The sequence below is a fragment of the Phascolarctos cinereus genome, unplaced genomic scaffold (assembly GCF_003287225.1).
Source record: "Phascolarctos cinereus isolate Bilbo 61053 unplaced genomic scaffold, phaCin_HiC Scaffold_9;HRSCAF=440, whole genome shotgun sequence".
Classification (NCBI taxonomy): Eukaryota; Metazoa; Chordata; class Mammalia; order Diprotodontia; family Phascolarctidae; genus Phascolarctos; species Phascolarctos cinereus.
The window spans coordinates 49,809,855-49,836,414 of NW_027556402.1; the positions used below are offsets into that span (position 1 = coordinate 49,809,855).

The window sequence follows — 26,560 nt, forward strand, 5'->3', positions numbered from 1 at the left end:
TACACTATCAAGACTTGAATAGTTATGATGCCCGACTTGGATATAGTTGAGTAAGGAGGTAAGAGAGAGAATGATTTCATGGAGAGGGAGTCCCCTTTTAGCAGTCTAGAGGGTTGAAGGAACTGGAAGTCAAGGGACATGTTGGGTATAGGCCAGCTTCCCCACAAGTCTTGGGGATCTTCCATCCTCCATTTAAAAGTTTGTACTTCCCTCTTGAATTCTTCTCTTGGCAATCTCTCTCTCTCTCTCTCTCTCTCTCTCTCTGTCTCTCTCTCTCTCTCTCTCTCTCTCTCTCTCTCTCTCTCTCTCTCTCTCTCTCTGGTGAGGCAGGTGGGGTTCAGTGACTTGCCTAGGGTCACACAGCCAATAAGTGTCAAGTGTCAGAAGCTGCATTTGAACTCAGATCCTCCCTACTCCAGGGACAGTGCTCTATCTACTGGGCCACCTAGCTGCCCCAAGGCAGATTAAGAGACTTCTCTTAATCCCAAGAAGTCCCTATTCCACTAACCCAGGTAGATTCAACTGTCTCTCAGCTCAGTCATTATCTCCTGTATACACATAGCCTCTCCACTCTTATCTCTCAGGGAAAAAACAAAAGCAAAACCATTCCAGACTTGGGAGGAAGTAGGGTTACAGACCAGTTTGTTGAGAACAGATCCCAGTAATTAATTGTAATTCTTTGCATAGCAGTTATGGAATCTCTGGGCTACAAAAAAGGATGGATTTCAGTTCAGAAAGTTTTTATTAAAGACTTACTCTAGGCAGAGTGCTGTGCTGAGCTCCGAGGGAGAGACAGAGTTATTATCAGGCAGTGACATAGTTCCTGCCTTCATGGGAGTTTATACTTAGGTAGAGGAATAAGCTTTATACATAGATTGCTATAATACATTATAATAAATGCATGAGAGAGGTGCACAACATACATGAGGTTTGAGGAGGAAAAGGTCATTGGCAGCATTGGTATCTTGGTTTCGTGAAGGAAGCAGCATTCAAGTCTGACCTTAAAAACAGGTAAGAATTCAGCAAAAACAGGGAAAGGACAGTCCATATCGGAAGAACACTGAAGGAGAACATGGAGGCAGGACACCAGAAAGCATATTCTGGAGAGTAAGTTTACTTTGGATAGGCTAGGAATTATTAAATTTTTTTGTTACGGACTGCTTTTTAGAATAATGTTTGTAAATGTATAAAGTAAAATATATAGGATTATAAAGAAAACCAACTATATTGAAATACAGTTGAAAAAACATTTTGAAAAATGGATCCTAAGTTAAGAACTCTTAGGCTACGCCATGAAGTCCATGGTAGGGAATAATATGAAATAAGGCTTGAAGAAGAGCAACATGACCCGCCCCTGTCCATAAAGATGATTGGTCTGGCAACAGTAATTAGAGTGGGGGCTTTTGTTGCAGTCTGGGCAGATAGTGATGAAGATCTGTACTGGGGTGGTGGCAGTGGGAACACAATTTATGGGAGAGATATGAGGGAATTGCAGAGAATGAGACATAAGAGATCTATTATTGGGACTGGGCCCGTGTGGGGATGGGTTTTGTTTGGTTATGTGTATTTGTTACAAGGGTTTTGGTTGGTTGGTTTTTCCTTAGTTCTCCAAGAGGACCATGACTTCAGGGAGGTGATGCCATGACTTGCAAGTAGATTGGATTTAAGTGAGGCAGGGCTGTGCAGAGTCACCAGCCTCACTTTCTTCTCCAGAGCCATCTGGGTCCAGTGGTAAGATATAGATCAGGACTGGAGGTGGCCCTGGATGTAGTGGGAGACCTTGGCTCTTTTAAACTAAGGTCTTTACTATTTATTTTTTTAATTTTAAGGTCTTTACTATTATGGAGTTGTTTTACATGACTACACATGTATAATCTGTATCAAGTTGTTTGCCTTCTTGATGAGGGTGGGTGGGGAAGGAGGAAGGGAGAGAATTTAGAACCCAAAGTTTTTAAAACAAATGTTAAAAATTATTTTTATATGCAAATGGGAAATAAGATATACAGGCAACAATGGGGTCCTGTCCTACACGAAAATAGAAGGGTAAGGGGATAAGAGAAGGGGTAGTGGTGATAGAAGGGAGGGCAGATGACGGGAAGGGTATTCAGAATGCATGCCATCTTGGGGTGGGGGAAAGGGAGAGATGGGGAGAAAGTTTGGAACTCAAAATCTTGTGGAAGTGAATGCTGAAAACTAAAAATAAATAAATTAATTAAACTAAGGTCCTTAACAAGTCTCAGTTACACTGAGGCAAAGCCCTTTCAGTGATTAAGGCTAACTAAGAAATGAAGCAGAGAATGGCCTTTTTTACCTAGTCCAGGAGTGGGTGGGAGGGAGAGAAAACTAATTTTTGTTCATTAAAAAAATTTTATTTAAAAAAAATGTAAAGAGAATTGCAAGCATTAGAATCACCAGGTCTCGATAACAGATTAGATATGATAGATAAGGAAGTTCAAAAAGCCATGGGTAACACTAATGTTTTGAATGTAGGATTGATAAATCCTAATGTAAATGATTGACATTTTCCAAAACTGTGATCTTAGAAGTAAGAAGAATTTTAGGGGGGAAAAGTAATCTTGAGGTGCTGGTGGGATATCCGGGTTGAGATGTCCTGTAGGTAATAGGAGAGTTTTTTTCAGGAGCTTAGAAATTCAGTGTGGGTGAAAGGGTGGGTGACTTTTGCAAGTGGAAGATTTCCAGTAAAAAGCATAAAGCTTCAAATATGTGCCTTCCCTTGTAAGTACTGAAGCTTCTCAGTGGAGGGCCAGTCTTTCTCATCACCTAATTACATGTGGCCGAAGAAAATTATCAATATTACTGTCAGCAAGGTGCTTGGAGGATGCATTTACTGCTTTCCCCAAATTGATCTATCATAGATCCCAATTTTTCAGTCCATCATTCAGTCTCTTTTTATAATGCGTCTCTCCAGTCAAAACAAACAAACCTGTTTTCGTTAATAACCTAATAACCTCAATGTTTGGTATTGTTCAGGACCACATGTCTTCTTGCTGAAGCAGCCAGGTGGATTACCATAACAGGTCTTAGGGCAAATCTTTGGGGATGCTTTCAGGGATTAATAACTGAACTATGTTGTTGGGACCAGTGCAAGAACCATTGTAGAGGAGGGTCTCTGCGATTAGCTAATGGTGCTGGAACATGTAGGTTTCCTGGGAACTCCAAGATGGGAAAAGTTGTTCCATTTAACTCACTCATCTTGGAAGTGGCTATATAGGGTGTGCCAATTTGTGGCGATGCCCACTATGTAACCTATCTCTTTCTGACTTCTTCCTGTACATCACAGTGGAAAGAAAAGCTGAGTTTAGTATTTGACAGCACTTGGCTATAAGGCTTTTTTTTTTTCAAATTTGTGTTACAATAGGGTTTTGTGCATGTTATTTTGAAATTATCATAATCAATTGTATTGAATCTCTGAAAAAAAATCATAAAGTTGTAGATTTAAATTACAGCGTTAGGGGCAACTAGGTGGCACAGCAGATAGAAGTCCAACCTTGGAGTCAGGAGGACCTGAGTTCAAATCCAGCCTCAGACACTTACTAGCTGTGTGACCCTGGGCAAGTCACTTAACCCCAATTGCTCCCCCCCATATATAGTTTGTGTGTGTGTGTGTGTGTGTGTGTGTGTGTAAAAACCACAGCTCTAGAGCTGGAAAGAACCTTAGAGCCTGTCTTCCTTTTTCAGTCCATTATTCAATCTTTTTTTATAATTCATCTCTCCAGTCAAAACAAACAAACTTGTGGTCATTAATAACCTTAGTGTTTGATATTGTTCAGGGTCACATTTCTTCCTACTGAAATCTCCTTTTATAGGGGAGGAAACTCTGATCCAGAGTGGTTGTGATTTGGCCAAGCTCACCCAGGGAATAAATGATAAAAGTAGTATATGACCCCCGGTTCTCTGGCTCCAAAATTGGTGCTCTTTCCTTCAGAGACCTTAAGTGATCCTTTAACTCAGTCCTCTCATTTTTCACGTGAGGATACTGAGGCCCGGAGAGGTTATATGACTTGCGTTTAAAATCTAAAACAAAAGTTTTTTCAAGGACAGAGGAAAGTAATTTTTCTACAATTCTAGCTGAAGGCTGCCCTGATCCCTCTTTAGGAAAGGTGTTCAGAGTGGCCGGAACCTAAGATGTGAATTGATTTCTACACAAAGGGTGGCAGACGTTTCAAAGGAGAAAATACCAGTCTTATTTTGATATTTTGAGAGAAGTGATAGTATGAGAACTTGAGAGGAAAATCATGCTTTTGATCTCTAATAGAAATCTCAGCACTAGGTGTAGAATCTAGGATCCTGGGATATAATTATCTTTTGTATCAGTCATTTAAAGACAAAGAACAAAAGGGATCTTTATTGATTTGTTGTCTCCAAACTAAAAATGAGTTAGCACAGGAGGTCTGAATGTGTAGCAGTGAGTCTGGGCTCCCGCTTTCAGACTGACCACGTCTCCGCTTCAGAGTTCTTGGGGTTCAGGTGATTTTTCTCCAGTACTATTTATTTAAACTCCCATTTGGGTATGTTTCCCATAACTCTACTCCCCTCTCCAGGTCCATTTAACAAATTAACATTAATTAACTTTTACAAAGGTTTATTTACTGTGAAGGTATAGCCAGCACAGAAGTTAAAAGCATTTTCCCCTCAATTCCTAGGAGTATCTTCTTTTTCCCTCATATCACCTGGGTTCCTGCGAAGAGTGGACCCAAACTTAATACTTGTTTCTACATAGCACTTGTCCCACAAGGCTCACTTACAAAAATGGCATAGTGAGTGGATGGATGAGTTTACATCTCTGTTATTACTGGACTGGGCAGGTCATTTAGGACTTATTTCCTCACTGTCTAAGCTTCTGGAAAAGCCTCTCTCAGACTTTGCTCTTGGACTCCTAGTGTGAGGAAATTAAAATTATCCTGTATCATTGAATAACTGATTCTATTCTGTAATTATCCCTAGTCCATATTACTGCCCCATTTTGTGAAAGCACACTTATTAGCTGTGTGACCCTGAGCAAATCACTTAACCATGTTTGTCTCAGTTTCATCATCTGTAAAATGAGCTGAAGAAGGAAACAACATTATAGTGTTACCTTTCCCTTAAGTAGCTTGCATTCTGGTAGGAGAAAATTGCCCAGAGCAGTGGTATCATACTTAAAAAGAAAAGAACCACTGAATAATGCAGGCCTCCTATTGACTTAGAAAAGTCAGCAGTGTGTTAACATTATCTACATTCTATTACATTTTTATCTATTATATCTATTTTATCTACATTTATCTATATGTATTTTATCTATTTAATATTTACCAGTTACATTTAAACCAGGTACAGCTTCGGGCATCTCGTTTAACACCTCTGACTTAGAGTTCGGAGTGTTAAATGCCTTACCCAACGATCTACAACCAGTATGTGTCAGAGCTGAGACTAGAACCCAGGCCTTCTGGACAGGAAGGACAACCCTCCATCCCCTATAACTTATGTTTCCATACAGAATATATGCAAAATAAATATAAGGTAACATTATTTTACAAATGTTACTCCATCCTTTATCATTTAGATATTATCCAGCCAATATTATTTTGGGTTTTCCCCTTTTCTTTGCTATCCAGTCCATTATATCTCAATAATAAGCGTAAAGCTGGGGGAGAATATAGGGCTTGGTTCTTGAATTTTTTTAATCCATTGTTGATTTCATCAAGAAATGGCTGTAATAGATTAGAGCTGTTGTCAGCTCATGGCCTAAGCTCCTGAATTGGGATTCCAGTTAAAATTGAGACTACTGAGTGTAATGGAAAATATTGATCAGCCAGCGCTGTTTATGCTTAGTACTCAATTACAGTATTATTGTTTTCCCCTCCAGTATTGACTTCTTGCCTAACTTTTAAAATCTGGTACATCTATAATTACAGAAGAGTTGTATGTGTTAGATTTTAACTCAGACTATTTCCTAGTCATGGTAGCATAGATGACTTAAAAGGAAATTTGTTACCCAAATTCTTTGCTCCATCCATTAGATGCCTCTGAATTTAGTTCCTTCAAATTGGTTCACCAGATATCTCATATATCTTCAGAGCATTCTGCCAAGTAAGTGATATCCCCATTTTCTATATATGAAAATCAAGGCTCAGACACATTGTGACTTTCCCACAGCAAAAAAAGTATTGGAATTGGGATTTAAATCCAGGTCTTCCTGACTTTGGGTCCAGCATTTTAGCTTCCTCACGTCCTCTCTCTTTTTTTATCCTTTTTTCTATCCATGTTTCCCTGTAACCATGAAGAGAATGAGATTCAGGTTTCTCTGTCCTGCCTTTCTCTGAAGGAACTGTCTAATCTTCCCTTAGGTTTCCTAAGTTTTTGGTTTTGTTTTTTTTTTATAGTAATCGCAGAGAAGCATAGTTGTTACATAACATAAAGAAAGGAAATTTTATAAAGTTAATACCTTTATTTTTTAAAGTTAATAACATCTTAATAATTTGAGACTAGGAAATCCTTGTCTTTAATATGTGAGCTCAGATAAGTTTTGCTCCCCTGTTCCCTGTCTCTTAAGAAGCCCACTCCTAGGGGGCGGCAGCTAGGTGGTACAGCAGATAGAGCTCTGACCTCGGAGTCGGGAGGACCTGAGTTCAAATCCAGTCTCATGACACTTATTAGCTGTGTGACCCCAGTTGCCTCGCCAAAAAAACAAGCCCACTCCTAGCTTCACTGTCTTTGGAGTGCGATTGAATTCTTTGGCTTCTAACTGAAATAGATTAAGCTTGGCATCAATCCCAGGATTCTTGGTCCCTTTTGGGTTGTTATTGTTCAGTTGTTTCAGTCATGTCTGCCTCTTCCTGACCCCATTTGGGGTTTTCTTGGCAAAGATACTGAAGTGGTTTGCCATTTCCTTCTCCAGCTCATTTGACAGATAAGGAAACTGAAGCAAACAGGGTTAAGTGACTTGTCCAGGGTCACACAGCTAGTAAGTGTTTGAGGCCAGATTTGAGCTTAGGAAGATGAGTCTTTGTGACTCCAGGTTGGGCCCTTTATCCCCCTGCGCCATCCAGCTGCCCTTTTAGAACCTGTCCTAAATTATATCTTTTAGCATGTGGTCCATGACATGAGGAAGACACTTAATGTGGCCCTCAGTTTTTCTTGGAACTGAAGGACATTATGTTGTCAATGTCATTGGAAATCTCAGTGGGTCTAGACTCTTGAGTCCTACCTTCACCCTTGACTTTCTCATCCAAGGGGGCAACAAAGAGGCTTGGCTTCAAAAGAGCCTGAATCCATGGAGAGCTCCATTGTGAATACGGTGGCTAGAGTGCTGGACTGGCAATTGAGAAGACCTAGGTTTCAGTCTTGCCTCTAGCACTCAAGTCATGTAATGTCTCTGAGCCTCAGTTTATTTGTGAAAAAAGAATAGTGTGTGCCTCCCTCATAGCATTTTAAGGTTGTTTTCAGCCTCAAATGAGGTAATTCATGTATAGTATGTTTCAAACCTTAAAATGCTGTGTAAATGTCAATTACTACATTATATACATATATTAGGACAGTGTTTACTAGGGGAAGTAAAAAAAAAAAAGGAGCCTGGGAAACAGGGAACAGGCCAGGTACTGAGTGTGCAAGAATTTAACTCCTAGCAAAAGAGACCCTCTCACCCCACACCTCCCTTTTCCAGTCAGCACATTAGTTCATTTCTAGACTTTGGTAAATATAAGCTTTCTTCTTTTACTTTTGCACTATGTGGGGTACAAATCATACAGACCTCCTCTGGGCCTTCATGAGTGTCTGTGGCTGAAAAAAAAAAAAAGATCACCTTTAGTAAGACTAGAGCGTCAGTGAGCCTCTCCAGACTTAAAAGCTGGTTCTTGGTCCGTTGATGGGCCTTTCCAGCTTGGTGGGACCTTCCTGAGGTAGCATTATGTTTGGCATAACCTTTGAGAACTCAGGGTCACCTCTGTGCCATGGTAAGGCATGAAAACAGGCCTGGGGTGTAGGGTGTTTTTGCCTCTAACTCTACCTCATGGGCCCCCACTAGCAGTCTGGTGACACCTGTGAACCCCTTCTCAGAATATTTTCAAATGCATAAAATAAATTAGTGAGACTAGAAATGTGTGACTTTGTCCCAGTTCCCAGTGTTGTGTCCACAACTGGACTGCCTTTTGTAGACGAGCAGAATCGGATCCCTTGATTTGGAGGGAGATAAAACAGAAATTGGAGGACTTTGGGCTATGATTGTGTACCATGGCTCAGATTTCTCTATGGGAACATACTCCCCATATATTTTCTCTTTGAAAGGGGTCCCTAAGGGCCTTTTCTCTGGACAAATTTTTGAAAAATACAATTGAATCTAAAAACAAATTTGTAAAGCGCTGAAGTCTTTTTATGGCTTATTTTTATGTCATGGGAAAGGAGAGGAAGGGGTTCAACACAGATTTACTATTAAGAAGTCATGTTTGTGGTATGTTGGGTGATAGATTAATTACTGTTGAGATGCCTCGTTGTAATTTCAAGCAGACTTAATTACCCCAGCAAGGACACACTGAGCTCTCAGATGATTTCTCAAATGTTTACTTTGGGAAGCTCATCTTCATTTTGTAAGCTCAACTTCAGCTTTCAAACAAACAGCGGAAACAAGAAACTGGGTGGCTGCTAGTGCCAACAGCCTTTGAATGTTAAAGCTAGGCTGGATGGTACATTAAATGGAAGTTGGCGTCCGTATTAAGGGAGCTGCTGTTAATTATTTGAGTTGCCAGGAAGAATTCTATTTCGAGGATGCCCGGGTAGCATTTGAAGTTGGCAAAAATGTTTACTGGCTAAGCTAAGCTGAGATACAGTGGTTGTGAAATAGGTTTGGTTAAATCTCAGTTAAAACATTGATTTTTTTCCCCTTTCTCTTCTTCTCCTTTCCTCCCTCTCTTCTTTCTTCCTCCCTTCCCTTCTAACCTTCCTTCTTCCTCCCACCTTTTTTCTTTCCTCCTTCCCTTTTTCCTTCCTTTCCTCCCACCTTTCCTTCTTTCCTTTTCTCCTTCCTCCCTCTCACCATCTCCTCTTCTTTTCCGTCCTCCTTCCCTTCCCTTTTCCCTCCCTCCTCTGCTCCTTCTCTTCTCTCCCTTTCTCAAAGCAAATTCACATTGAGAGCAGTCATTATGTAGTGAAGAGTAAAAATGAGAAATGGTGCATTAACAGTGGTAGACAAATGGATATGTCGTAAGGAGAAGATAGATGTTACTAGCACGTGCTGGATTAATAGATGAACAACTCTTGTGACTGTAATCATCATAGGCCAGACAACTTTATTGTTTTTCCTTCTTATTAACTGGCCACATTGAAGTATTTCTAACTTTAATCTTTTCAGATTCTATACTTCATTCAGAAGATATAAATTTGGTCCATTCATTCATTCAACAACTAGTTATTAAGTGCCTAATGTATACCAGCACAAGAGGAAAAAGAGAGAAAAGTAAATGTATCAGGCACTCATATATGGTGGGAAACAGCATGAACTCCACAAACATAAGGCACGTGCAAATTGTATCCGTGGATTGAAAAAGAATCCATGTGAGAAAATAAAGGGACGTGGTAAGAGAGAAGAAAGGAGGAAGAAGGGCTGGAAGTAGGGGTGGAAAAGAGGGAGAAGGGAACATAAAGGAAATCACTAAAATGTCTGAATTCTCCACTCTCCTTGCATTTATTTCCTGTGCCATACTCAGTTTATAGTGTGTAATACCACACTGTTATGTATTCTGTATTAATATTACCTTATTAAATTGTGACCTCCTCTAAATTAAAGATTTATTATAAGACACCTCTCAAGTGATCGGTAAATATATGTAATGTGAAAACAAAACTTTTTCAAATGCTAATAAATAATAATAATGTAAAAACGATCATTTATAAACATGTGAAAAAAGTAAAATTACATGAATGTGCTGAAGCCTACTTATGTTCATACCAGAGACATTGCGGTGTGTGGAAAATGTGCCAGATTTTGGGTTAAGGGCTTAGGTTCGAATCCTGGCTCTTACACTTACTACCTTTGTGAGCTTGAGTAAGACAGTGTCCGTCTCTGAGCCTTAATTTCCTCATTTGTTACGTGAGTGGGTTGGAATAGGTGACCTATGAGGTTCCTTCTAGTTTTAAATCTATAATCCTGTGACCATGCATTTCTCCATAACCCTTTCAATCACCTTCAACTTTGATCCTTCCAGTATTCACAGCCATATAGCATCATTGGGAGAACATTTATGTTTTTTAAAAAAAATCCAGATTTCATGGTGGAAGAGAGTTTGGGATGGTTAAAAGCATTGTATATTTGAAAATGCAATCCAGCCTGCTCCCTACCTTCTACTTAATTCTGAGTCCATTTGTATTTCATAGTCAGGACAATAAGCATTTTTCATCCACGTAGTTTTTCCTTATGACTTGTCACAGATTGGGTTCACCAAGAGGAGAATTCTACTTTTATTCTAAAGATTCTAGGGAGAAACCCCGAGAGTTTAGGGTTTCTAGCTGTGTTGCTCACAACACCCCATCCCATGTGTTTCTCACTGTCATTCAACCAGGTGATATCAATTTGTTTTTAAAAGGAAAAGGTCAAAAGATATTAACTGAGAATGTTAAGTCACTTGCTCAGGGTCTCATAGCATATCTCTCATTAGCTTACCCCTTTCTACTTGACATGTTGATTAATAAGATTAGTTTTATATAGCAATTCTTATATGCCTGGATATTATAATTATCTAATCATCATAATAGCATTTACATAGTGCTTTAAGGTTTGCAAATTGCATTACAAATATTATCTCATTTGATCCTCACAGCAACCTTGGGAGGTAAGTGCTTTGGTTATCCCCATTTGACAGATGGGGAAACTTAAGGCAGACTGATTAAGTGACTTGCCTTCTTATAATGGAAAGAGCACTGATTCCAATGTCAGAGGATTTGGGTTTAAATCCTGCCTGTGATGCTTAATCTATGTGACCTTGGCATGTCACTAACCCTCTTTGGCCCTCATGATGATATTGCTGGTCTAGAAAGCCTGTGAGGTCCCTTCTGTGTCTACATCCATGCGTTCCCCTTCTCCTCGGATACTTCCTATCTGTGGACTCATCTCATCCTGGTGGATTAGGAGATAAAGCAGATGTTGCTGTAGCTGCTAGTTTCTGGGAGTGATTACATTTTTCTCTCTCTGGAGAGAAAACTCTATGATTATTTCATGTGTCTCCATTTGTGCCCGCCTTCATTGCCAGTCTCAAGAGCACCTGCTACCACTGCACACTGCCCGGGATCTAGTCCACTTCTTGCTTGAATACCTATTCCTATAACAAGTGCTCTGAAATGCAAGCCGTGTGATCAAAATGAAGAAAATATCATATGGAGTGAGGGGAGGAGGAGGGAGGGGAGACCCCAGACTGAATCCAAGATGTTCTGGGAGAGATCCAAATAAAATGAGTAATGATTAGTCACGAATAAGTAACAAGGGCTGTTTGAGGAAAGGGAGCTTTTTCTCCACCCCCACCACCCCCCACCTCCAAATCCTCTTTCCTTTCTTCTAGATTCAGCCGATGTTTCTCAGAAAGCCTGGGTAGTGCTTGTAATGGCGGCTTCTTCATCTAAGCCTTCCTCTGGTGTCTCATCTTCACACTCCTCCCAGGGGACTCAGGGTTTTATGCCAGCTGAAAGGCTAGGCATGTCCTTTCACAGATCCTATCCTAAAGACCTCTCGTGTTTTGTCTCTGACCCATGAGGGACGAGGCTAGCTCTAACTACTACTTTACCACTTCCTCTCTATTTGCAATCTGTTTTAAAAAAAATACCTTTGACCCAGCAATGGCACTTCTAGGGCTGTATCCCAAAGAGATCATAAAAATGGGAAAAGGACCTACATGTACAAAAATATTTATAGCAGCTCTTTCTGTGGTGGCAAAGAATTGGAAATTGAGGGGATGCCCATCCATTGGGGAATGGCTGAACAAGTTGTGGTATATGAATGTAATGGAATACTATTGTACTATAAGAAATGATGAGCAGGCAGACTTTAGAAAAACATGGAAAGACTTAGATGAACTAATGCAGAGTGAAGTGAGCAGAACCAGGAGAACGTTGTAGAACAGCCATGTTGTGAGAAGACTAATGTTGATAGACCTAGCCCTTCTCAGCAACGCGAGGATCTAAGACATTTCCAAAGATCTCATGATGGAAAATGCTATCCACATCCAGAGAAAGAACTGTGGAGTTTGAATGCAGATTGAAGCATGCTATTTGCTATTTTTTTCTTTTCTTTTGTTTTGTTTTCTCTTTCTTGTGGTTCCTCCTATTGGTTCTAATTCTTCCTTACAACATGACTAATGTGAAAATACGTTTAATAGGAATGTATATGTAGAGCCTGTATCAGATTGTGCACTGTCTTAAGGAGGGGAGGGAGGGGGAGAAAAATGTAAAACTCAAAAGCTTATGGAAATGATTGCCGATAAATCAGAATAAATTAATTTCAAAAAATGCAGAGTAGCCAGTGGGGCAGTGAATAAAGCAGTGGCCCTAGAGTCAGGGAAACTCATCAGTTCAAAACTGGCCTCAGTTACTTACTAGCTGTGTGATCCTGGGCAAGTCACTTGACCTCTGTTTACCTTACTCTACTGGAGAAGGAAATGGCAAACTACTCTAGTATCTTTGCCAAGAAAACCCCATGCACAGATAGGATGGCCACAGGGGCCCAAAGAGTCAGATACAACTGAACAGTAGCAGAAACCTAGACTCTAAATTTAGAGTCCAATATTCTTTTCACTCTTCGGGAAGATTTTCATTAGCCCTGTGGCTTGCTTATTTGACTACATCTTCACACATCACCTGGATATCCTCCTGCCTCTTTGAAACCATTTGCATCTTGACATCAGTTGAGTGCTGAACCTTGAGTCTGGAAATACTTGGTTTTGACTTCTGCCAGTGGTTAATGCTAACTGTGGGACCATGGAGAAGTCAGCAGACCTGTCTGATCTTTGCTTTCCTCATCTGTAAAATGGGGATAATAATAGCACCTACCGTCCAGGGTTGTTGTAAGGTTAACATGTGTAAAACATTTTGCAGATCTTAAAAGTATTATATCATGGAACTAAATTCATCTTCAAAATACTGTGTGACGGAAATGTTCTGCGTGACTGCACATATATAATCAATATCAAATTGCTTGCCTTCTCAGGAAACAGGGAGAAAGGGACGAGAAGGAGAGAAGATGTAACTTAACATTTAAAAAGATTAATGTTAACAATTTTTGTTTACATGTGATTGAGAAAAAAATTAAATGTAAAATTTTTAAAGTACTGTTATAGATGATAGCTATTATTGTTACTGTGGGTCTCAAATGAGATGTGTGTAAAGCACTTTGCCAAACTTAAAACGTTTATGTCAACGTCAGTTAATTATTACTGCTTTTATTACTCCATCCCCAGGAGCATCTTTTAACGTTTCAGGGAGGTCCCACTTTAATTTCACACCACACTTCATGTCCATGGCCACTCATTTTTAAAATCTCAGCATGAAAGCACTCCTGATTCTAGTTAGGACAAATGTCAGCAGAGACTGACCAGCTAAATTAGAACATTAGCCTCAGTTCTTTGAAACACCACATTTTCCTGCTTCCCAAAACCACATGGGAAAATGGGTCTTGCCCCTTTCTGGCCATGTGCTAGACCTGCACACATAATATATCCATCTGTCAAGCATCTAACAGCACCTACATGAGACATCATCGGTTTACCCTTTATGGGGCACCAGAGAGAAGTATCACAAGACTCAAAGCGTTCATTTTCTGGGTGCAGTGTGTGGTGCTTTTTCCTTTCATTTCCTGTTTTTTTTTTAATGCTTGTTGCTCCAAGACATTTTAAGTAAATTACACAATCTAATGAGACCACTGGTATACAATTGTGCACTCCCTGAAAAAGAGCAGTAATAATTGAGTTGTCACCCATGTGGAAAGGGTGAATCCTAACACCACATGTTACTGTCAGAAGCCTCATGCTGAGACCAATTTCAGATGGAGTGCCTTTGCAGGGCTGTAATTAAAATCCTCAAACAAATGTTTATCTTTAGGCGTACATTGCCTTTATTTTAATTCACTGCACCTATATGTCACTGTTATAATAATAGTAATAATAATAGTAGCTAGCATTTATATAGCACTTTAAAGTGTGCTAGGTGCTTCACAGACAGTACTGCAGGTGACCTTTAAGGGAGAAATGTAAGGGTTGGCTGGTACCACTTTAATGTCAATATGCAGCATTGTCTTTGCACCTAAAATTAAAAAATACTAGGCCTGGTGTAATGCAGGGCTTCTTAATCTTCTGTATGTCTGTCCTAGATTCTCACGAAAGTCTGGTGAAGCCTTGTAGACCCCAGGGTCACACAGTTGATACCTGTCTGAGGCTGGATTTGAACTTAAGTCTTCCTGACGCCAGCCACAGTGCTGTATCCTCTGGGCCATCCAGCTACCCATGTACATACATACATACATACATACATACATACATACATACATACATATGCCATTTTTAATTAGTAGTGATAGCTACTCTGTCCTTTTGGATGTATTCCTCCCAGACAACGTCTTTCATGACATACATAACCACTGGTCACCAGTTTGGTGACTGCCTTTTAAATTCAGTCCCAATTGCGTCCTGTTTTACCTACCCCTGACATTAGGTCCCCTTCTTTAGAATAAGTGACTCAAACATAATGGTATGTATTGCTTTGTAAATTCTTCCATTTTTCTTTGAAATTCATCAGCTCCCCCACAGCGTCACCTTGCTTTCCTTTCCAGCTCATGATAAGCTCTGGGTTTTAATGATCATGCCACACATCCAGACAGCTATGTAATTATCCTCTTTGATGGGTATGATTGCTTTCCTGTGTTGCCTAGAGGTTCATCTTTGAGGACCAGGCAGCATAAATTGCATTATCCGGCAAATAATAGGCTGCCATCTAATTAACAGCCCTGAGTTTCCCAGCCTGGTTAATCATCATTAAAATCGGCTCTCGATTCTTTCCCTGGAAGGGCTAAGAAAAGTAGTTATTCAACCACACATTATTACCAGCAAGCATAGGCACTGTGTAACCCATGGAGAGGTGTTGTGGGTGTTGTGTGTGATATAAGCAAAAGTTTGGGTGAAATACTAAATTATTGAAGAGTAATATTTATACCTGCTTTGGTGACTAGCGTGTAGATTCTGACAAGCACGGATGAGTAGTCTAACCAGAAACACAAAATCAGGAATTTGGAGGGTGAAAAAAACTTAGAGATTATCTAGTCTGAGAAAGCCCTTCCTTTTGCAAACCAATCAATCTGGGAACTGGGAATTAGAAAGAAAAATATTCTATTCCGGCCCTCAAGGGCCGGAATGTTCTATCTAGGGAGGCATTTCTGTGAGCAAAGCAGAATTGCAGGAGCTCAAAAGAAACGTGAGGTGTGCATATGTATATTTAGAGACATTGCTACTCCAAATGTTCATATGGTCTATTTGGGTCTGACTTGTGGTAGAGCCGTCCAAGCTCATTGGTCTGATCGACCAAAGTTGGACACACAGTACCTTGACCCTGACACAGTGATGTTAATTTAACAACAACTAATAATGTGAGTGCAAAGTAATTTGGGCCAGGGGCATCCACTAGCAGCACTGGGGATCAGAAAAGGCTTCATGCTGAAGGTGTTGTCTGAGCCAAGGCTTGAGGGAACCTAGGAATTCTAAGAGGAAGAGGAAGGAATGCATGCTAGGTGTGAGGGCATAGCTTATGCAAAGGAGTCTCTGGAGGTTGGTGAGTAGGGGAGTGATGTGGTCTGATCTATTGTTTAGGATTATCAAATTGGCAGGATTGTGGAGGATGGATTGGAGAGGGGATTTGAGGCAGGGAGATCGTTGGAAGGTTGTTGCAAGCTTTATATCCCAAAGAGATCAAAGCAAAAGGAAAAAGACCTATATGTACCAAAATATTTTCAGTATATCTTTTTGTGGTGGCAAAGAATTGGAAATTGAGGGGATGCCCCTAAACAAGTTGGGGTATATGATTGTGACAGATTGCTTGTGCTATAAAAAAAAAAATGACAAAGACGGTGGTTTCAGAAAAACATGGCAAGACTTCTGTGATGCGAAGTGAAGTGAGAAGAACGTGGAGATCATTGTGCATGGTAACAGCAATGTTGCAGTGATGATCGACTGTGAAAGACTTGGCTGCTGTGATCAGTACCATGACCCAAGACAGTTCCAAAGGATTCGTGATGAAAAATGCCATCCACCTCCAGAAAGAGAATGGATGAGCTCTGAGTGCAAAATGAAGTCGAATTTTGTCACTTTCTTTATTTTTCTTGCTTTTTTTTTAATGGCTAATATAGGAATATGCTTTGAATGATTTCACATATATAAATGATACATTGCTTACCCTTTCAATGAGTGAGGGAGAGGTGGAAGGGAGGGAAAAAATTTGGAACTCAAAATGTAAAAGGAAAAGAATGTTTAAAATAAATAAACAATAAATTTAGAAGAAAAAAAATAATCCAGGTGATAAGGTTAGACTAGGTTGGTGGCACTCTTAATGGAGTAAAACTGACAAGACTTGGTAACTAGTTGGATATGTGAGGCGAGGGAATGGTGATGACCGGTGGTCTGCTGTTCCATTTCCCCTTATGCCTTTCCGAGGCTGTGCCCCAGCATAATCTGGTTTATTTTGCCTAACAAGACCTTCTTTCTAGTTTTCAACTTCAGTACAAGGTCCTTTCAGGTGTATCCACTCCTAATTACCCATTTGTTGGCTAAGCAATGACAGGCCTTGTGCCCTGTGGACCTTGGGCACCATTATTTTGTCTTAGTTACAGGGTTCAAATAACGTTCCCCTCCCGTGATGTCATGGTGATAACTTATTATTAGGAAGTGGCTCTTTATCATATTTTTGGGGTGTCAAATCCTTTTAGATTTGAGATGTCAGAACTGCTTGATGCAAACATTTTTATCCGTTTTGTATCTTTGCTTCTTAGTCTGTGTTGATTGTATTTATGCAGAATTAAATTGAAATTGTGTTTTGTCTTTTGTGATCTCCTCTATCCCTTGCCTTGTTATGAATTCTCCCCTAATCATACTTATAAAAGATCTAATTTTTCTGAGGTGACCTTTTATGTTTAAATTGCTTATTTATTTTATTTTATATCTATATTTATTGTGCTTTATGGAAGCAAGTTACTTGGTCTAAAGCAATGTTCTGACAAACTACTTTTTAGGTTTTCCAGTCATTTTTGATAAAATAGGGATTTTTTTCCCCAAAATAACTTGTTATCTTGGATTTATTGAACACTGGATTGCTTCTGCATCTTTTTTTCTTAAGTCTGTCCTTTCTTTCTTTCTTTCTTTCTTTCTTTCTTTCTTTCTTTCTTTCTTTCTCTCTCTCTTTCTTTCTCTCTCTTTCTTTCTCTCTTTCTCTTTCTCTCCCTCCTTCCCTCTCTCTGTCTCTGTCTTTCTTTCTCTCTCTCTTTCTCTTCCTTCCTTCCTTCCTTCCTTCCTCCCTTCCTCACAAGTAGCAAATATGGGACAGCTAAGTAGTGAAGTACATGCTGGGCCTAGAGTCAGAAAGATTCTTCTTCCTAAGTTCAAATCCAGCCTTAGACACAAACTAGCTGTGTGAGCCTGGACAAGTCACTTAACCCTATTTTCCTCAGTTTCCTCATCTGAAAAATGAGCTGGAGAGAGAAATGGCAAACCTCGTCAGTATCTTTGCCAAGAAAACTCCAAATGGGGTCACATAGTTGTACACAACTGAAAAACTACTGAACAACAACAACAAAGCCAATGGTTTCAATGATTATTGCTTTATAATATAATTTAAGATCTGGTAATACCAAACCTCCTTCATTCCTACTTTTGATCATAATCTCTCTTGAAATTCTTTTTTTTTTCTTTGACTAGGCAATGGAGTTAAGTGACTTGCCCAGGGTCACACAGCTAGTAAGTGTTATGTGTCTGAGGCCAGATTTGAACTCAGGTTCTCCTGAATCCAGGGCTGGTGCTCTATCCACTGTGCCGCCTAGCTGCCCCCTTGAAATTCTTAATAACAAAATATATTTTGTTATTAAAATAGCCCCCCAATAATTTGCTTGGTATAGCATTGCTATTTCTAAGTATCATCGTTTTTATTATATAGATGTGTCCTATCCATGAACAATGAGTATCTCTCTAATTATTTGAATCTTAATTTCTGTAAAGAGTACTTTGTAGTTGTATTTGTATGTCTTGAGTATCTCTTATTAATTAACTTATAGATCTTTTCTGCAGTTTGCAAATATTTTGAACAAACTTTCTTTGTTTCTTTCTGATTTTTTGTTAGTGCTGAACAGAAATCCTGGTTTTTTTTTGAATTGTGTTTTGCTACTTTGCTGCAGTTATTTAGTTTCTTTGCTCATTCTCTGGGTTTCTCCAATTAAAGTATTAAATTGTGTGCAAATAAACAATATTTTCCTCTTCTTTGAAGATGTTTATTTCTTTAGTTTCTCCTGTTTCACTACTATTGGTGGCATTTCTAGTACTATATCAGATAATAATAGGGAAAGGAGATATCCTTGATTTATCCTGCAGCTTACTGGGAGAGCTTCCAATATTTCTGTATTTCATATAATTATAGCTTTTAGTTTTTGATACTGCTTTTAATCATGTTGAAGAAGAGTTCTTCCAAAGGGTCTTCTTACCTTTAGGGTTTTTTAAATAAACAAATGCTTTATTTTGTCTTGAGTCTATTGATATAATCATATGTGTGTAGTTGTTTTTATTATTTATATAATTAATTATGCTAATTGTTTTCCAAATATTGAATCAACCTTATATGCCTATGATGGGATATGGGCCCAAGCCGAGACCTTTGCCCCTTGCCCCGAAAAGAATTTGGGTCCCATTTGTCTATGGGCCCCAGAAAACCTTTAAACTTTCTTTGACCTCTCTCTGGTCTCAAACCTGAGTTACCTTTAGGCGATACTCCACTCTATGGGCCTTTCTTTATCCACTCTCCCTATCTCTCTTTGAAAACCTAATGATGAAAACCTAATGAAGCTTAGTCTTTGACCCTAGTATATTTCCCACCTTTGATCTTATCCAGACCCCATTCAAACCTCTTCCTTCCAGTTCCCTTCATTTATCTTTTCCCATTGTCTATTCAACCTCCTGGACATTCCCTTCAGAATTCTCCCTAAACTCACCCCAGCTTCAGGATCTTTCTTCCAGCCCTTCCTCCAAACACCCAAAATTATTTGGGTGTATATAAGATCCACCCTGTGCCCTATTTAATTGCTGAAATTTCCTCATGCTCTCTCGTCCTTATGGGTGTCACTAAATGTTCAGATTCCTTAAGAGACTAGCCTGTGTGGCCCATCCCTAATAAAACTTTTTCTCTGGCTGAAAGAAGATGTGGGTCAAATTCTTTCAGGCAGAACCCATGTCTTATGATCTCAGGGTCCCCCCATCCCTAAATCTCTAGACCTTATCACCTAGGGTAAATCCAATTTGGTCATAATGAATAATTGTTTTTAAAAAATATTCCTATAATCATTTTGTTAAAATTTATTTTGAAAGTTTTACATCAGAATTCATTAACGATATTGGTTTTTAGTTCTTTCTCCCCTACCTCAATGCGTTTGTTAATACCAACTCTGTTACAGGCACCAAGTGCTGAATTCCCAGTGCTGAATAAAATTAAACCACAGCTTAGGAAGATTAGAATAGGCTTAGACAACAACAGCTATTCAAAATTAGACCCTGCATTTTGAATAATCAAAATTGGGAATCATTTACCCATACCTACTTTGTTGCCACCCCCCCCCCCTTATATACGTACACACATGCTGTCTTTCTCTTTGCTGGTGGTAGAAATGAAACTATAACTTAAAGTCTAACGCTCCATTATAGTCCCTTTTGCTTATATTGTTTATGCTTTTATTTAAAATAACAAATGCAACTTTTAAGTATTAGAGCTTTTAATAGCAGATACTCTGATATCATTATTATTATTATAATACATAAGACAATTAGCAGATAAAAGAAACACCTCCCTCTTATATTCTATTAAAAAGACTTTAAAAAGCCTTCCTTCTTGGAGAAGACCCAAATGAAAGCATTAAAAATGATTAAAACTCTTTGCACAGAAAGATTGTGAAGGGGTTGGGATTACTGAGACTATGGAAGGATGAAGATTGAACTCAGGGAACCCAGGGCACAGATACTTTGACATGCCAGAGACTTCTTGATTACTGAATCTGGGTAAAGTTCACTCATTCGACAACAAATAATGATTTGTTAAGTACTCAGGCCCTATGAAAGGTATAGAGATCAGTCTATGGTTCTTACCCTTGAGGAATTTACCTTCTCGTGGGGAATCGTCAGATCACAGCTTTGAAGTTGGAGGGTAATTTATAGGCCCTTTATAATTTTACAGACAAGGAAACAGTCCCAGAGAAGTTAAGGGACTAGCCCAAAGTCACGTGGGTTGTATGTAGAAGAGATGGGATTCATTGTTGGGTCCTCTGATCCCCAAATCGGTTTTTCTTTCCATTTCACCATCTAGAGTCTTCCATTCATGTTAACTAGGTTACATGGTAGTAAGAGCTAAGCATCAAAGAGAGATATAAATTAAGTGTGAGGCTTTCTTCTGCTGGGTGGCCTCAGAAGACAAAGGAAGGCTTTGTGTAGCAGGCATTCGAGCTAGATCTACCTAGAAAGATTTTGATAGGAAGAGGTGAATGGGGAAAAATCTTTCTATTTGAAGGAACAGTACAGAGACCCAGGGGCCAGGAAAACATGGGGGCAGACCAATTTGGGGGGAGTATAGGATAATAACTCCACAAATGGACTATCAAGCAAAGTCTAGGGGCAAAAATACTTAGGGGTAGGAATACATAGAGGAAAGTCCTAGTGGGGAAACATTTATTTCTGGAAAACAGCATGGCTCATCCCTCAGAAAGTCTAGCCTACATCCTTGCAGGAGAAGGATTGGAGGGATGGAAAGTAGAAGAGTAGGCCCTGGGAAAGGGTCACCACAGTAACCCAGGACCAGGGCCAAGTGAAGGATTCAGGTTGTGCAACATGGCATTTAGCACAGTAGTATGTAGTGGACACCGCATAGATGCTTACTCCCTTCCCCTTCTCTCCTTCATCTGTAGCGCTGGAATTTGGAAGCAAACATAAGCTGGCTGCAATAGAATCTGGACAAGGGGACGGGCTCTCCATTTGGTGGATATGCTATCCTCCTCTATTCCTAGTCAGTGAATGATCCACCTTCTTTTTCAGTGAGCTTTTGGACTTCCTTTTTCATTTGGCCAATTGCTCAGGAAGTAGGAAAGACTGTAGTGGGGCTGTTTTTAGTTGCATTGGTAGAACAAGGCTCTGGGATTGGGCTGAAGAATCAGTTCTGCTGTACTGTCTTTTTCTCTTTCCCACTTTCTCTTTCATTTCATGTTTTACTTCCTATGATTGCATAAGTTCTCCCAGGGGATCTCTGAAGATGGTTGTTGACACTTGGAAAACCTCTGCCACAGTTATTATGTCTGACATTTGTCCAGTGGGAATGACAGCTTCTTTTTAAAGAAATCACTGTGGCTTTCCAGCTCTAAATCTGATTTCAGCTATCATTTTGCAAATGAAGAAACTGAGGCCCAAAGAGTTGGACTCATAGATACAGAGCTGGAAGGGACCTTGGAGGCCATCTGTCCAATCCCTTCATTTTATAGATGAGGAAATTGAGGCAAACGTTAGTGACTTACCTGGGGTTGTGGATGGTGTCAGAGAAACAATTTGAAATCCAGGATTCCTGACTCAAGTCCATTGCTATCTCCAGTCTACTATGTTGCCTTTAAGGTACCCATCTAGCTCGTTAAATAGGTGAGAAGTAATAGATGTTTGTTGTACTACCAATGAATAAGTGGTTGAGACACTTGGAGAAACTAGCTGCTTGTCAATACTATATGAGAAAATGGTGTATTTGTTGGTGGAGCTTTTTATTCATACGTGCCTTCATTCAACCTCTATTTATGAAAAGCTTCCATATGGAGAGGTAGCCTGGATAGAGACCCAGGTCCAAATTCCACCTCTCACACTTACCAGACTAGCTCTCTGACCCTAAGCAATGCATTGAATTGAATGTGCCTTGGGCAGTTCCTTAAGATTTGTCTATTTCCTAAGCCTCGGTTTCCTCATCTTTAAAATGAAGGGGTTTACACTGGGACCCCTTCCAGTACTGAATCTGTGATTCTACAGAGTCATGGGAGTGGTTGCAATCTGCAATGGTGGGGGCAGTTCACAAACTAGGAGTTCCCTCCACTGAGAGAGCCTTCATTTGTTCATCTACTGTGCACACTGTATGGGGAGGGAGAAAGGGAACAAGCATTTATTAAGTGCCTGCTGTGTGCACTGAAGTGCTTTGCCAGTTTTGTCTCATTTGATCCTCACAACAACCCAGAGGTTGATGTGATGGTGGTGGTGGTGGTGGTGGTGGTGATGACGGTGATGGTGGTGATGATAATGATGAGGGTGATGGAAATGATGGTGGTGGTGATGATGGTGGTGATGATAGTGGTGGTGGTGATGGTGGTGGTGATGAGGTTGATGATGTGATGAGGTTGATGATGGTGATGATAATGATGAGGGTGATGGAAATGAAGATGATGGTGATGGTGGTGATGATGATAATGGCTAACATTTATATAGTGCTTATATACCATGTACAGGGCTAAGCAAATTACAATTTTTATTTGAGCTTCACAACCCTGGGAGGAAAATGCTATTATTATCTGTATTTTACAGATGAGGAAACACAGCTTGTGAGTTTCTGAGACTAAATTTGAATCCAGGCCCAGCACTCTATCCACTGTACCATGTAGCTGCCTATAGAGTCATCACCTATACAGTCAACAAGTTACTTCACCTCTGCCTCAGTTTCCTCATCTATAAAATGGGGATAATCATAACATCCTACTTGCCAGGGTTGTTGTAAGCTTCAAAGGAGATGTTTGTAAAGCACTTAGCATATAGTCTTGTATTAATGTTAACGAGGAGGATGGTGTTGAAGAGGAAGAGGAAGATGAATCATTAAAGATTCCTCAAGAAGGGAATCATATAAACAGGGAAGCACTGTGTAGGACTCTTCCTTATCAAGCAAGAGATGTGGGGTTAGGGAAGCCAGTTTGGAAACTCAACTGTGTGAGTAATTTACTCTTCCGACTCTGAAAAAATCCACCTTTATCCATGTCCCCCAGGAAAACATCAGCTTTCTGCAGGCAGGGACTATTTCATTTCTGTCTTTATGTCTCCAGCACCTAGAACAGTACCTTGGCACACAGCAGGTGCCCAGTGAATGCTCTTTGATTGGGTGGTGTCTGTGCTTTTCTAGAATTCAGCATTAATGATTCTCCTGGCTCTTGAGAGAAAAGTACCTGGCTCAAAGTTTCTCTCTTTTCTTCCAGATACTGTGTGTAGGGCCAACTGGAAATAGGACATACCATCAGTCACGCCTTTACAGTGTGCTGGTGCCATCTGATGGTAAGTCTCTTACCCTCTTCTTTAATTAATTGGTTATGTTCTTCCCAAATGAAGTCCCAGCTGCAGATTTAAAGTTCTGAGTTAAAACAGATGAGGTCTGTGTCACCACCCTCTGGATGAGCTCCCATGGCTCCCAGTTACCTCCAGGATTTATGTGCGTACACACACACACACACACACACACCCCATTGGTGTGTGTGTGTGTGTGTGGTGTGTGTATGAACTTCCCTTTGGGGCAGTTAAATCTCTTCCTAACCTGGTCCCTTCCTGCCTTCCCAGACTCCTCATATGTGACTCTATTTCACATGCTCTGAAGCGCTCTAGTAACAAGGCCAGTTCACAGCGTCCTGTCCGTGATGTTCCATTTCCCTCCCCCATGCCTGGGAGGCTCTGCCTTCTTGTCTCCCCTTCTCAACCTCCTTGGTTCTTTTAAAACTCAGCTCAAATCCCATTGACTCCAGTGGTTCATTCCCAGCTGTTAATTCCTTCATTTCTCAAGGTACCTTCTGTCTGTATCATCTCTTTGCTTACTTTACATGTTGCCTGTATTCAAAGGTGAACTCCCTGAGGGTAGAGACTGGGGTTTTTGTTTTTGCTTTTGCTTTTTTTTGGTATCTTAAATGCTTCCATCAGTGTCTGGTATATAGTAAGTGCTTAATAAATGCCCTTTGACTTGACAGCAGTTGAATAGAGGAGATAAGACCTTTAGTATAAATAGTTACATACAGTATACCATATTTCACCGCATGATCACTGCACTCTATGTTTTTCCAGTCCAAAAATTGGTTTATAATTTTTCATTGGGTAATCGTTGCATGGTACAATTCTATTTGTCACGCCTCTTGAAAGGTAAACAGAGCAGCGATGTATTCACTGGTGGCATATGGGTATTTATCTCTCTCGTGTTGTGAGCCGCAAGCCTAGAATTCTCAGTGCACACACATAGTCAGTATTCAATTTTAACGTAAGTCACAAATGTTCCATGCATCCTGATCTTGCACCAAAGACACTTTAGTAATAAATCATTTTTTAAAGTAATACCAGCACAAATTTTTTTAAAAAATTGAAAAGAAAAGAAAAAATTAAAAAGAAGAGGGCAAGTTTTACATAATGGTCGCATCCCACTTTTTTTGCAAAAAAAAAAATTGGCATAAAATCAGTGACAATTATGCGGTGAAATACAGTAAGTTAATGTAAGGTTCATCTTCAAGTACAAAGTACATGTATATTATTTGGTCAATCAATAGCATTCTTTCAGCACTTACTACGTACCAGGCGCTGGACAGTATACTGGGAAATGAAAAGAAAAGGCAAAAACCATTATCTGCCTTCAAGAAGCTTAAAATCCTAATTAGATTCAAAAATGAGCACAGAAATAAGAGCTCTAGTTTTCTCTTAGTTTTAGGATCTGTTGCTTTCCTCCAGAAAGGAAGAAGTAGCTTTGAAACATCTCTTCCCCTCCTGCATTATAATTTGGCTTTTTTTTCCCTTTCTTTAACAGAGGTAGTCATTAATTACAGATACGGTCTTCCGATGATAACCCTGACTTTGCCGTCGAGACAAGAACGCTGTCGCTTTACAGTCAAACCCATGTTAACCACGGTTGGTTCCTTCCTCCAGGACATCCAGAATGAGGACCGAGGTATTAAAGCTGCAGCTGTCTTCTCCACAGGTATTAATTAACCTCTTTTTGTGCCTTACTCCCATGTCTTGTCCTCGCCCAAACTTTATTTTGGTTCTCTGTTTTTCCATAGAGGAAAAAAAAAGGGGAGAGCTCTTTCTAAACCTTTTTGCTTTATTATCATCATCATGCCTTGAATGTTTTGCTTTTTCTAAGCCAAATAATTTCTCTATACAGGAATCATAACAAAAAAAAACAACTCAAGTGTAGACACCTAGTTTCTTAGGTCTAGAGATAGAAAGGACCACAGGGCCGTCTAGTTCAATTTCCTTTTTTTAGAAATGAAGAAACCAAGACCTATGGAGATTAAGTGACTGTCCTAAGGCCACATACTTGCCTTCTTTTTTTTCTTCTTCTTCCGCTTTCTGGTGAGGCCGTTGGGGTTGAGTGACTTGCCCAGGGTCACACACAGCTAGCATAGTTACCTTCTTTAATAGAATGTGAGCTCCCTGAGGGCAAGACAAGTATGAGAGGCAAGAGTTGAAAGGAGGCCCTCAGACTCCAGAGCTTTCCCTAAACCTGCGTGAAAGGACCACGATGCAAGTGTCAATGATTAAATAAGATTTAGCCTGAGTATTATTTCATTGAAAAATTTGGTGATGTGTGGCAGTAGCACTGTCTAGTGGTTTATAAGCTAAGCTGCAATGCTTGAATCATTAGAAAATAAAATAAATTTCACTGATTAAATAAAGTCCTTGGCACAGAATCAAAATGCAGATTCGGTTATTAATCTTTTCTGTGTTTTAACTCTAGTACAGTCTATTTTTGACCAAGGAAATGTATAGCAGAAGGGCAGGGCTGGTGGTTAACTCTTGTGAAATGAGTCATTTTTCTATGTATAATGGAAGAAGAATGACCTGCCTTGTGAGTCAGGAAGACCTGTTCAAATCCCATCATCTCTAAAATTGCCTAGATTTTTACCCTGTATTACTCCTCCTAGAGAGCCATCCCTTTTAACGATTTTTTTTAATTAAAAAGGAGGAAAAAAATTCAGCAAAATCAGTCAATACATTGAAAATATTGGACATTTTTCAGGTTACACTTTAATTTAATATGGGTTTGGACTAAGAACAAATTCCTTGTTGATGGAGTCTTAGCCTGCGTTCTTCCGAAGAGGAAAAATAATTTTTAAAAATGTGTTGTTGGCCCCTTAAAGGAGCTGTCTTGGGATTTTGCAGCTCACGCTTTAGCAGATAGGGTAATGTAGTAATACACTCCATAAATCATATTCAGATTATTCCTTTCTTGTAGTGAGATCATTTTGAACGGGCTGTTGGAACTCATTTAAATGGAAATGTTTTTAAATGTCTCCTGCAAAGTCAGATGAAAAGATTAGGGCATC

At 39.7% G+C, this 26,560-nt stretch overlaps 1 protein-coding gene across 2 annotated transcripts in view; it reads left to right on the forward strand.

Annotated features, from left to right (window-relative positions):
• Positions 1-26,560, forward strand: part of MCUB (mitochondrial calcium uniporter dominant negative subunit beta) — an 87,681-nt gene that overhangs the window by 48,889 nt on the left and 12,232 nt on the right. For both annotated transcript variants that reach the window (XM_021001416.2, XM_021001417.2), the window contains exons 2-3: positions 23,462-23,537; positions 25,039-25,209. In XM_021001416.2, the coding sequence (XP_020857075.1) occupies positions 23,462-23,537; positions 25,039-25,209 (247 nt within the window). The remainder of the gene's footprint in view (positions 1-23,461; positions 23,538-25,038; positions 25,210-26,560) is intronic.